The 14,326-nt window shown below is 36.8% G+C and overlaps 1 protein-coding gene across 1 annotated transcript in view; it reads left to right on the top strand.

Annotated features, from left to right (window-relative positions):
• Positions 1-14,326, top strand: part of HSF5 (heat shock transcription factor 5) — a 44,951-nt gene that overhangs the window by 20,110 nt on the left and 10,515 nt on the right. The window contains 1 exon segment of the mRNA XM_027624539.2: positions 1,560-1,737. Coding sequence (XP_027480340.2) covers positions 1,560-1,737 — 178 coding nt within the window.

A 14,326-nucleotide genomic window follows, 5' to 3' on the forward strand; every position in this document is an offset into this window, starting at 1 on the left:
TTTTCATGTTAAAAGCATCCCTTGAGTTTTGCTTCCTATCTTAATTTGGATGGACTAGGTGTGCCTGGCTGATTAAAATCCACTACTCAGAAAGGATGGTTTCTCTGGCAGATAATATCAGGACTTTCCTAGCCATTTGTAGCATGGAGGTAAGGAGATGGTTAGGGTCTTTTCATATTTTCTTATAGCATTATTGAATTCACATTTGACTTGTGAGCATACTATGTTTGAATTTCATTACTAATATCTACATTCTTTTTGTTATTGTTACCTACATTCTTAAAGCAGAATTCTGACTCTCCTTTGAGAGACATTTTCTGAAGGTAGAAGCTAATTCCTTTATTGCTGCTGGTTTATGACGAGAAAATGAATAAAGTTTGATTCTAAATAAAAGTACACCTAAATTAAAATCACTTTTTGTGAATTAACTTGTTTTTTCCTACTTTTATTTTTTTCTTGATCTTAGCCATATATATATATATTAAATTTTGGATTTTTTTCTTTAATGGGACTGAAAATATCATCACTGTTAGATTCCCAAGATAACTTTTGGACAGTTGTGTTTTTTTTAACACGTTTTTTTAGCTCTAATTTTAGATCCAAATGTCTTAAGATATCTATCAACTCATTGTCCTCTTTGAGCCCAACTGTCGAGACCCAGTATATCGTGTGTTAAAATAATAAATATAAATTATAAATTCAGTAGACCAAAGATAGGCCCATTGTGTTTCAAATATGATTGTGGAAAGAACATAAAATTTGTCTTTGTTCCTTCATAGTCACATCCAAAATATTAGATTTCATACCTTAAAATTGTATTCATGTAATTACTTTCAAGATCTTTAAAAAATATATTTGAACATTAGAGCCTTTAAAAGTTATGTTTTTAACTTTTAGCTTTATTTCATTATATAGTTTTATTTAAAATAAATTTAAAGAAATAAGAGTAGTTCAGAAGTTGGTCACCTTGATGAAGGGATTTGCATTCCAAAGAAAACTTAGGAACTCCAAACTCATATCTCATAAGCAGAACAGATCTAGATTTTATAGGGGCTGAAGCTTATACAATTTTGAGGACCTCTTTAAGACAAAGAATACAAAATTAGTAGAATAAAGTGTCCTCAGCTCCACTGACATCATCCAACAGAATTATGCCAGTGACCATTTCAATATTACCAATGGGGGTGGAAATCTGATGAAAGGGATACTAGAGTGGAAAAAGATAGGGGTCTTAACCAACTGTAAATTTGTGTGTGTGTGTGAATTTTACCAAAAAAAAAAAAATCAACAAGCTTCATGGTTAATCTTCCTCTGATCATAAGTAAATGTTTTAGCTCCATATATATTTCAGTGGTTTGTGCATGGGGAAATATATATCCTACTACTGAGTATTCAGATTAAACAAAATCAAAGGTAGTATCACTCATAAGAATGAAAAGCCTTTTACAGGTATGTTTGTTGGATCATGTTTCAATAATAGAACTCCTCTGATAAAATATCTTAACTTTTAGTAGATATTTGGGGTAAATTCAGAATAATGAGTGGGTTTAATATTTTAGGTGGATGCCAGTATAAAATGCCAGACCAATCCACCTGAGAATATCTTGCCTTCAGAACAGATGGGATTCCTTATTTCAGAAATGGGGCCTGCTAGCAAGCCTAGTAAAGACGCAGGTTTATCCACTCCAGCCAGATACAGAGAGCGAAGAAGCAACTCACAGCAAGGAAAGTCCCCTGGTAAGGATTATTGTGCTCTAGAATACTAGAATTAGAACCATGGTGTAGAATTAATATATGAATGACAGTTTTTTTCTGAATCTTCATTTTTTATTCATAAATATATTTACCACATTGCTTTTTTACATAACTGTAATTCTAACTCTATATGTTTTCTTAATTGTCCGTGTAAAGTATGTAAAAGTTATTTTCCTAGTATTGCAGGTGTTTTCCTACTATTGCAAATTTGAGCTTTCAAAGAGCTAGAACATATTAAGTAAAAGCAAAGGAATTTGGGTTATTTAACTTGGAGAAGGCAAGGATGAAGGGTGATTTAATAGCTGCTTCAGGTGCCAAAGACTTTGTAATTATTGATGTACTTGTTCTCTTATTAACAGACTGTAGAACAAGAGGTGATGTGCTTAAATTGTGGCAGAAAAGAATTAGATGGTCATTAATGACATTATCCTGAGCACATTATAAAGATAGTATAAAGTATGACTTTGTATCAGTGGGATTGTTTTTCTTGTGGTTCTTAAGAACTCAGAATTCATGATTGTTTTAGGCACATAGAGTTGGTTCTACTGTTTATTTATTTTAATTTTTTTTAGGGAGAGTGAGAGGGAGTGGACACAAGTGGTGGGGGGGAGGGACAGAGGGAGAAGAGAATTTTTTTTAAAGATTTATTTATTTTAGAGAGAGAGCATGAGCAGGAGGGACAGAGGGAGAGAGAGTCTCAAGCACACTCTGTGCTGGCTGCAGAGTCCAACATGGGGCTCCATCTCACCACCCCAAGATCACGACCTGAGCTGAAACCAGGAGTCAGACACTTAACCAACTGCGTCACGCAGGCGCACCAGCGGGAGAGAATCTTAAGCATGCTCTATGCTCAGCATGGAGCCTGGCACAGGGCTCAGTCTCATGATCCTGAGATCATGACCTGAGCCAAAATCAGGAGTCAGACACTCAACCGACTGAGCCACCCAAGTGCCCCTGTTCTGCTGTTCTGCTGTTTCTAAGGCACTTGGACAAAACCATTTTTAAAGAAAATAGTAACATCTAATAAAACATGTTTCTTTTTTTTTTAAAGATTTTATTTATTTATTTGAGAGAGAGAGAATGAGAGACAGCATGAGAGGGAAGAGGGCCAGAGGGAGAAGCAGACCCCCCGCCGAGCAGGGAGCCCGATGTGGGACTCAATCCCGGGACTCCAGGATCATGACCTGAGCCGAAGGCAGTCGCTTAACCAACTGAGCCACCCAGGCACCCTAAAACATGTTTCTTTATGTGATCCAAAAACAAGTCATCAAAGTCTCCAGTGGCCAACTTTAATATTCTCAAGTTGTATGCATGACAGAAGCATGCAATCCAGGTAGCATTAAGGTCAGACAATCATTTTAGCCTATAAAAATTGAAAAATTGAAATTCTCCAAAAAGTAAACTAATAGTGATATGATCAAGATCTTGCTCAGGCTCATAGGGTTCTTTCTGCAAAACACCTTTTAGATGAAGAACTATCTAGATCACTCATGTTGTTTATTAAACTTAGCTTGTATAGTCACTTTTAGTTGACTATATGGCCCAATCCATGATGAAAGATTAAGATTTCTCACCATTGAAAATGTTTAAGACAATGGCATAGACTTTGAAGGCAGTTTAGAAAAGGACAGGAACTAATTTTTACTGCATACCCATTTTTATGCCATAAACAAACATTGAAAGTGGTATTGTCATCACTTTAAAGATTGGGAAATTTAGGCTTGGAGAGGATAAGTAACTTGTTCACAAAGAGAAACAAACAAGATCATACATTAATTAATGTAGCTAATATTCTACTCACAATCACTGTTGATTGTATCCTCAGATACGTAAAAGTTTTTAAGTTTCATGTAGTCCCATTTGTCTTTTTGGGTTTTTTTTGTTTTTGTTTTTGTTTTTGTTTTTGCTTTTGTTGCCTGTGCTTTTGGTGTCCTATCCAAGAAATCATTGCCAACTCCAATGTCATGAAGTTTTTCCTCTATGTTTTCTCCCAGGAGTTTTATAGTTTAGGTCTTACACTTAGGCCTTTAGCCCATTTTGAGTTAATTTTTGTACATGATGTAAGATAAGGGTCCAACTTCATTTTTTTTCGTGTGGATATACAGTTTTCCCAGCACCATTTGTTGAAGAAATTTCCTTTCCTCATTGAGTGGTCTTAGCATCTTAGTGGAAGATCATCTGACCCTCTAATTGCGCATTTGTTTCTGGCCTTTCTGTTCTAGACCATTGGTCTGTTTGTCTGTATGCTAGTACCATATGATCTGTTTAACCTCTCAGTTCTGCCCTTATAGCACAAAACCAGCCACAGGGAATACTTAGGTGAATGGTTGTGGCAGTGTTCCAGTAAAGCTGTATTTACAAAAACAGGTGCTGTGCCCAGTTTAACCCAGGGGTCATAATTTGCCAACACCTGAAGTAAACTAACAGCTTCTTTCTGAACAGCAACAATGGAAACCAGAAAAGGGTAGAATCACATTTTTGCTATACTGAAAGAAAACTGCAATCCTAGAAGTCTCTACCCAGCAAAAAGATCCTTCAAGAATGAAGGCAAGATGATGAAAACATTTTTAGATAAACACAAAATTGAGAGCATGTGCCACAGCAGATCAGCACTAAAGGAAATTCTACAGGGTATTCTTCAGGCAGAAGGAAACTGTGGTAAAGGTACTGATTAATATGGGCTTTGATGAATCAAGAGTGCATACTGTAGTTTTTAGGGTAATCACCAACACAATAGAAATAATCCAAAAGAAGGCAGGAAAGGGGGAGAAAAGGAAGGAAAATAAAGAACACAAAGGGAAAACAAATAATAAGAATGGCGGACCCAAATTCAACCAGTACAGTGATTATATGTAAATGGTCTTAAAAACTTTAATTCAAAGGCAGATATTGCTAGAATGGGTAAAACAGCAAATTCCTACAATAGGCTGGCTATAGGAGACATGTAGGTTGAAAGTAAGTGGATGGGAAAAGGTATAACATGCAAACAGAAGTATGAGAAGGCTGGTATGGTTACTTTTAAATATCAGATAAAACAGACTTTAAGAGCACATATAAAGGGTCCGCATCATAATGGTGAACAGTTCATCACAGAAGCATATCAATTACAAATGTTTTTTTTGTGTAATAAGAGCTTCAAAATATATGAAGCAAAAATTGACAAAAGGAGAAATAGACAATTCCTCAATATAGTAGGATATTTTTTTAAAGATTTATTTATTTTAGAGAGATCCCATGCACATGTGTGGAGGGGGAGGGGCAGAGGGAGAATCTTTAAGCAGACTCCCTGCTGAGCGTGGAGCCCAGTCTGATGACCCATGAGATCATGACCTGAGCCAAAACCAAGAGTTGAATGCTCAACCAACTGAGCCACCCAGGCATCCCTATAGTAGGATATTTTAACATACTATCTGAGTAATTGATAGACTAACTAGACAAAATATTAGTAAAGACATAGATCTGAACAACATAATCAGCCACCTGATCTAATGGCATTTATAGAACATCCCAAAACTATAGAATATGCATTATTTTCAAGTGCACATGGTATGCTGACCAAGATAGGTCATACACTGGGCCATAAAACAAGTCTCAATACATTTACAAGAATTAAAATCATACAAAGTGTATTCTCTGAATACAACAGAATTAACTTAGAAATCAGTGACAATTGGGTGCCTGGGTGGCACAGTCAGTTAAGTGTCTGACTCTTGGTTTTAGCTCAGGTTGTGATCTCAGGGTCATGAGATCGAGCCCTATGTCGGGCTCTGCACTCAGTGCAGAGTCTGCTTGAGATTTTCTCTCCTGCCTCCCTCTCCTGCTCATGCTCTCTCTCTAAGATGAATAAATATATCTTAAAAAAAAAAAAAAGAAATCAGTGACAAAGTACTAGGAAAACCTCCAATATCTGGAAATACAATTATATACTTCTAAATAATTCATAGCTCAAAGACAAAATCTCAAGAAAAATTAGAAAATATTTGGAACTGAGTGATAATGAAAATATATGAATTTGTGAGATGCATTTAAACAATGTTAGCATGAAATGTGTAGCTTTATTATTATTTTTTTATTTTTTAAAGATTTATGTATTTTAGAGGGAGAGAGTGCGTGTGCGAGTGGGGCCAGATGAGGGGCTCAAGCTCACGACCCATGAGATCATAACCCAAGAGATCATGACCTGAGCCAAAACCAAGAGCCAGATGCTTAACTGACTCAGCCACCCAGGCGCTCTAAAATGTGTGGCTTTACTTTTTTTTTTAAGATTTATTTATTTATTTATTTGACAGAGAGATAGCACAAGTAGGCAGAGAGGCAGGGAGAGGGGGAAGCAGGCTCTCCGCTGAGCAGGGAGCCTGACGCGGGGCTCGATCCCAGGACCCTGGTATTATGACCTGAGCCGAAGGCAGATGCTTAACCAACTGAGCCACGCAGGCGCCCCTAAAATGTGTAGCTTTAAGTGGTAGTATTAGAAAAGAAGTAAGATCTAAAATCAATGATCTGAAGTTCGCTATAAGAAGTAGAAAAAAAAAAAGAGGACAGTAAACCCAAAGTAAACATGAGGAAGGAAATGATAAAAATAAGAGTAGAAATCAGTGAAATAGAAAACAGTTGAGAAAAGTAACAAATATAAAACTGGCTATTTGAAAAGATCAACAAAATTGAGAAACCTCTAGCTAGACTGATCAAGAAAAAAGAGAACCCAAATCATAACTATCAAGAATGAAAAAGAGATTACCACCTCAGAATTTATGGATATTAAAAGGATAACAAGAGAATACTGGGGACAGTCTTACATGAATGAACACAACTTAAATGGAATAGACACGTATTTTGAAAATTACAATTTAACAAAATTCACACAAGAGCCAGATGGAGAGCTCTACATCTATTAAAGAAGTTGAATTGGTTATCAAAGACTTTTCTTAAAATAAGAATCCTCATGACTATAGTTGCAAAAATCATTAAAATATTAGCAGATTGAGTCCAACAATATTTAAAAAGGATAATACTCCACAACCAAATAGAGTTTGTCTCAGGATTGCAAGGCTTGATTGATCTTCAAATGTTAAACAATGTTAGTTGTTATATTAACAGAATAAAAGAGAAAAGCTCTGATGATTTCAATAGATGCAGGGAAAGCACTTGACAAAATTCAGCAATTATTCACAGTAAAACTCTCAACAAAGTAGGAATAGTAGAAAATTTCTCAAACTGATAAAATAGCATCTCTAAAATATGTATAACAAAGACCATAGCTAATGGTGAAAGACTAAACTATATACGTTAGAGACTGGGAACAAGGCAAGGATACCCACTTTCACCACTTGTATTCAGTCTTGTACTGATGGGCCTACCATTGCAATAGTCAAGAAAAAAAAAAGGCATAAAAATTGAAAAGGAAGAAGTAAAAGTATATGATTGCTCATGTAAAAAAGAATATAGGGAATCTACAAAGCAGCTGCTAGAACAAATAAATGAATTTAGCAAGGTTGTAGGACATAAGATTGATATAAAAAATTGTATTTTTCTAAACTAGCAGCACACAATTGGAAAATGAAATTAAAAAAACACAATAAGACCAAAATCATAAGATACCTAGAAGTAAATTGAACAAAAGATATCTAAGACCTCTACATTGAAAAGTATAAATTTTTGGAAAGAAATTAAAGAAGACATAAATGGAAAGATATGCCATATTCATGGATAAGAAGATCCAATTTTCTTAAAGTGACAGTTCTTTTGAAATTGATCTATAAACTCAGTGCAATCCCAATCAAAATTCCAGTGTACTTTTTTTTTTAATTACAAGCTGATTCTAAGATTTAAAAGGAAATGTAAAGGCCAGAGAATTACCAAAGCAATCTTCTAAAACAAAAGGTTAGAGGAGATTTTATCTGATTTCAAGACTTACCATAAAGCTACAATAATTAAAATAGTTTGATATTGGTGAAAAGATAGACATATAGATGAATGATACAAAGGAGTGCAGAAATAGATCCATACATATGTTGTCAATTGATTTTCAACTATGGTGGCAAGGCAATGTAGTGGAGAAAGGAAAGTCTTTTCAACAAAAATTAGCATTGACCCACAACTTAAATAAAAATTAGCTTAAGGGCGCCTGGGTGGCTCAGTTGGTTAAGCGACTGCCTTTGGCTCAGGTCATGATCCTGGAGTCCTGGGATAGAGTCCCACATCGGGCTCCCTGCTCAGCAGGGAGTCTGCTTCTCCCCCTGACCCACCCCCCTCTCATGCTCTCTCTCTCTCTATCTCATTCTCTCTCTCAAATAAAATCTTAAAAAAAATTTTTTTAATTAACTTAAAATGATTTACAGACCTAAATGTAAAACACAAACATATAAAACTTCTTGAAAAAGAAGTAAGAGGAAAAGCTTTGCTACTTTGGAGTGGACAAAGATGTCTTAGAACACAAAAAAACATGATTAATAAAGAAAAAATGGATAAATTGGATTTCATCAAAATATAAAACTTTTGCTCTTTGAAAGACACCATTAAGAAAATGAAAAGCCCAGGGGCGCCTGGGTGGCTCAGTCATTAAGCGTCTGCCTTTGGCTCGGGTCAGGATCCCAGGGTCCTGGGATCGAGCCCTGCATCGGGCTCCCTGCTCAGCGGGAAGCCTGCTTCTCCCTCTCCCACTCCCCCTGCTTGTGTTCCCTCTCTCGCTGTGTCTCTCTCTGTCAAATAAATAAAATCTTAAAAAAAAAATAGTTAAAAAAAAAAAAGAAAGTGAAAAGGCAAGCCATAGTCTAAGAGAAAATATTGACAACACATATGTCAAAACAAAGGACATATTTAAAATGTAAAAGGAACTCTTACAATGCAATTCAAAAATGGGAATATATGAACAGACATTTCACAGAAGATATACAAGTGGCCAATAAGCACATGAAGAAATGTACCATGTTTAATAATTTGGGAAGTCAGATTAAAACTATAATGAGATATCAGTACACACCTGTTAGAATGGCTAAAACTTTTAAAGAAAAAGACATGACCATGCTAAGTGTTGATGAGGCAGCTGGAACTCTTCATACATTTTTAGTGGGAATTTAAAAATAGTGTAACCATTTTTGGAAACCATTTAGCATTTTCTTGTTTTTTTTTTTTAATTTGGCATTTTCTTAAAAATTAAGTTAAAGATACACTCATCACAAATTACGAATTACATACAAATTATAGTACATCCATACAACAAGGGAATACTACTCAGCAATAAGAAGGAACACATTATTATTATATACAAATCATTACGTTGATGTGGTCCTTGGGGAATATACATTCCTTTTCTTCATTCTTTTTTTTTAAGATTTTATTTTTTAAAGTAATCTCTATACCCAGTGTGGGGCTCGGACTCACAACCCCAAGATAAAGAGGCATATACTCTACAGACTAAGCTAGCCAGGCACCTCTGGAATATACATTTCTTTGGAACAATCCAGTTTTTTTGCCTACTTTTTGCTAGAGTGGATCTAAAAGGTCTGAGGATTACTTTAGAGGCTGAACAGTCACACATCTTAGCAGGCCAGGCTTGTTACTTATTTGGCATTTCAGTTCTTTAAAAAAAAAAAACTGCTTTGTTTGCCTTTGGTCATTCCAGATGTGAGTTATAACAGGGATCTCATTTAGGTAGTTTTTAAGCCTGACAAGTCTGGTATTTGATTTACTGTCTATACTTTGCCCATCCCTTTCATTCAGCCTAATGGAACCTATATTGAGATCATCTGAAAGGATGGGTTTCATTGGAAAGATGACATCCTTAGTCTGATCTTTGCCACAGAGCTCTCTCCCATTGTCTATTAGTAGTACTTGAGAAAAGCTTGAGGACCTCTTACCATTATTTCAAGTTGGAATAATGAAGCAATTGGGTGCATAATCCAAATTACTGAACTCTAGACAATAGGTTTTCAACCACAAGCAGAGAAATATTCCCTTCCATCTCTGCTCACACTCTGGCTACCTCTAGCCTGAGTTCATCTCTTGTTTTAGGGCTTTGTTGAATGTGTCAAGAAATAGCTAGCACACTGCAAATTTTGTCAGCCTTTCCCCTTATGGTTACATGCTCACTTGGCGTGTGGTCTGCCTTCCAGGGTATCACAGCAACAAATTTTTTTTTTAAGATTTTATTTATTTATTTATTTGACAGAGAGAGACACAGTGAGAGAGGGAACACAAGTAGGGGGAGTGGGAGAGGGAGAAGCAGGCTTCCCGTGGAGCAGGGAGCCCGATGTGGGGCTCGATCCCAGGACCCTGGGATCATGACCTGTGCCGAAGGCAGATGCTTAACCGACTGAGCCACCCAGGTGCCCCTCACAGCAACAATTTTATCAAATGTTTTGATACGGATTACAAAGATCATCAGCATTCTAGCTTGCTGTGTCTTAATTACTTGCTGTCTTGACTACTAAGCCAATACCATGTATTTTAATTTGAATAATAGCAGCACTTCACTTCTAGATTCCAAATTCCATATTAGTCCACATATAAGTTAGGCTACTGTAACAAACAAAACAAAAAACCAGTAGCTTAAACAGTTTAGAAGCTTGTTCTTCTCAGTCTGATACAGTCTGAGAATAAGCTCTGGAGAACCCATGTGGCACTCTCTTCGGTAGCCTTCAGGTATTGCATGGTTAAAAACAGCTCCCCTCTCTATGAGTATGTCAGCCAGCAGCCTGCTATAAATATCCTTTCCTTTTATAAGCATAATCATCACTTATGTTCACACCAGTTTGACTAGAACTTGGTCACACGATCAAACTGGCTGCCGGGGAGCTTGGAAATGTAGTCTTTAGCTGGGGACCACTTGCCCGTTTAAACAACACCATGATTTAAAGGAAGAATAAATATTAGGAGACAACTAGTTGTATGGACTAAGAAGATATTTACAACAAAATATAAAGCATTGTATTCATAATACATAAAAGCTTCTACAAACCACTAAGAAAGCGTCAACCCAATAAAAGTAAATAAAATGATGCTAATGATGTGCAGGTCAGAAGAAATACAATGACCAATATGCATATAGAATGATGTTAAACCCCTCAGAGAAATCAGTAGAGAAATGCAAATTAAATCAACCAAAAAGATTTTTTTTGCCAGTTTGATTGGCAAAACTTAGGCTATTGGGTGCCTGGGTGGCTCAGTCGTTAAGTGTCTGCCTTCAGCTCAGGTCATGGTCCCAGGGTCCTGGGATCAAGTCCCACATCAGGCTCCCTGCTCCGTGGAGAGCCTGCTTCTCCCTCTCCTGCTCCCCCTGCTTGTGTTCCTTCTCTTGCTGTGTCTCTCTCTGTCAAATAAATAAAGTCTTTAAGAAAAAAATGAAAAACAAAACTTAAGCTCTTCCTAATATTCAGGTTTGATAAAAGTTTAGGAAAAAAAGGAACCTCTTCTGTACTGTAACTGGAATGTAAATTTGTATAGCCTTTTGGAGGGCAGTTAATCATTATCTGTAAATAATTAAAATGCTCATGTGCTTTGACTTAGGAATTCCACTCTTAGGAATCTCTCCTAGAGTTCACTATTGTGTCATTTATGATAGCAAAAATTTGGAAAAAGCATAAATGCTTGACAAGAGGGATTTAGATATGAAAAATTAATGTAATACTGTGCAACCACTTAAGAATATAAAATAGCTTGTTATGTTGTTACTCGGAAAGATAGGAAGTGTTTATAATATGTTAAGTGAATGAAGCAAGTTGCAGCACAGTATGTCAGGGACAACCTCCTTTCTAGAAAGGAAAACATATATACTGTATAATTATAGAAAAAATATGGAAGTATATGATAAAACTGATTCATGTAACAGTGGTTACCTTTGGGAAAGTAGAATTGGAGGTGTAGAGAAGTACTTTTTTACCTTTCAGTTTGTGTATGAATATACACAATGGTGGGATTATGGGAAATTTTCACTTCCTTTTTGTATTTTTCTAGATTTTTTAAATTGAAGAAAAAAGAAAAAATATTGAAAAGTGTTTAAATATTTTAAAGTGCTCCTATAGTATAAAAGCATTAAAATAATAGGAATGGGCAATTTAAAGAATATTTTGAAAAAATACTTATATTCCAGATTTTTTTAAGATTTATTTATTTAAGAAAAGAGAGCAAGCAGTGGGGAGGGGCAGAGGGAGAGGGAGAGAGAACCGTGAGCAGACTCTGCGCCGAGTGTGAGCCTGATCTGGGGCTCGATTTCATGACCTGAGCTGAAACCAAGAGTCAGATGCTAAACTGCGCCACTAGGTGCCCCTGTATCCCAGTTATTAACCTGACTTCTGAGGTTTAGGTATGATTGACTCAGACTAACCTTATCCCACACCCAAAATGCTTTTCCAGGATTTTGTAGAATTTCTAGGGCTTCCAGAGACGTTTAAAGTTTCTGTCAAATTCCAGTCCGTCCATTTCTCAGCAGCTCTTCTGCCCTGGCTTTTCCATGCTGCAACCAGGCAGAACTTAGCCCTCTTCCTTGGCTTTCTGCCCTCCCCCAAGCATTTACAGTAGGCGTTTGTGTGTGTCAGCACTTCTCTGAAGGAGGGAAGGAAGGGTTTGCATTTAGAATACTGCCAATAATTTTAAATGGAATGGTATCCATCTTTCTTTTTATTTTTAAAAAATTTTTTAAGATTTTATTTATTTATTTGAGAGCGAGCAAGTAAGTGGGGTGAGGAGCAGAGGGAGAGGGACAAGCAGACCTCACCCTGAGCTCAAAGTCCAAGGAGTCTCAGGACCTGTTCGTGACCTGAGCTGAAATCAAGAATAGAGTGTTTATACCATACGATCCAGCAATTGCACTACTGGGTACTTACCCCAAAGATACAAATGTAGGGATCCGAAGGGGTACGTGCGCCCCAATGTTTATAGCAGCAACGTCCACAATAGCCAAACTGTGCAAAGAGCCAAGATGTCCATCGACAGATGAATGGATAAAGAAGAGATGGTATATATACACAATGGAATATTATGCAGCCATCAAAAGGAAGGAGATCTTGCCATTTGCAACGACGTGGATGGAACTGGAGGGTGTTATGCTGAGTGAAATAAGTCAATCAGAGAAAGACATGTATCATATGACCTCACTGATAGGAGGAATTCTTAATCTCAGGAAACAAACTGTGGGTTGCTGGAGTGGTGGGGGGGTGGGAGGGACGGGGTGGCTGGGTGATAGACATTGGGGAGGGTATGTGCTATGGTGAGCGCTGTGAATTGTACAAGACTGATGAATCACAGATCTGTACCTCTGAAACAAATAATGCAATATATGTTAAAAAAAAAAGAAGAAGATAGCAGGAGGGGAAGAATGAAGGGGAGTAAGTCGGAGGGGGAGACGAACCATGAGAGACGATGGACTCTGAAAAACAAACTGAGGGTTCTAGAGGGGAGGGGGGTGGGTATTAAAGAGGGCACATTCTGCATGGAGCACTGGGTGTTATGCACAATGAATCATGGAACACTACATCAAAAACTAATGATGTAATGTATGGTGATTAACATAACAGTAAAAAATTATTAAAAAAAAGAATAGAGTGCTTAACCGACTGAGCCACCCAGGTGCCCCTCCATCTTTCTTTTTAAAAGGCCTTCAGTCATTTTACCATTTTCTCACCTTTCCTTGTCACTAATCACTATGGCCTTCACCATGCTGTTGTCTTTCTGTGTACTAGCACTATACCTTCTCTTCTCTGGTCTTTTTTTTCTTACTTAAGGAGAGAACTTAGGCATTTCATCTATTTCCTAATGTCTTTGAGGCCTTATCTTCCCCACCCAAAACAACCTATCAAGATACAGTCTCTACAAAGACAGTTACCTCCCCATGAGGAATTCTGGTACCTCCTGTTAAAATAATAATTTCATCTCTTTCATTATTATGGTTATAAGTGTAACTGATAAAATAATTAACACATTAATTATCCTTATTAACTCTTCATGTTGGTTTTTTTTTTTTCCCCTAAGTAAAATCTTATCCTTTGGTCAGTAGTGTTGAGAGCTGAGTCTTAATTGACCTTGGCTTCCTGCTGGGAAATAGAAGAGTTGTGACATATTGGCATTATTAGGACATCTAATCACATTTCCATTTTATTAGGGGCAAGGAGTAAATAACTTATGCTTAAGCTAGAACCTCTTTGCTAAAAAGTTAGCTTTTGTAATGAGAATGTAAGCAGAAATACTACCTTGTATAAGTATAAAATTCTACCTTGATAGAACTTAACCTAATGGTCTATGAAAACATGGCTATATATAGGGTTCTGTGGGATTAGAAGACCTTAACCAAAGTCCGTGTAAGATTTATATACTGTCTACTAGAGACAGTATGGCATAGTTGATAGGAAGAAAGCTTTTGGTTTTAGAAAAACCTACATTAAAATTAAAACCTAGGTTCCTTCATTCATATCTCCATCCAGCTATTACTCCATTTTTGTGTTTCCCATAGAGGAAAGCTCCTTGAAAGCATATCCTTTCCTTGGGTTTTCATTCCTGTTACTCTGCTAAAACTCCTCTTGTCAAGGTTTCCATTGACTGTCATGTTGCCAGGTTCTCAGTCCCCATTTTACTGGACCTC

Source organism: Zalophus californianus, chromosome 16, assembly GCF_009762305.2.
Source record: "Zalophus californianus isolate mZalCal1 chromosome 16, mZalCal1.pri.v2, whole genome shotgun sequence".
Taxonomy (NCBI): domain Eukaryota; kingdom Metazoa; phylum Chordata; class Mammalia; order Carnivora; family Otariidae; genus Zalophus; species Zalophus californianus.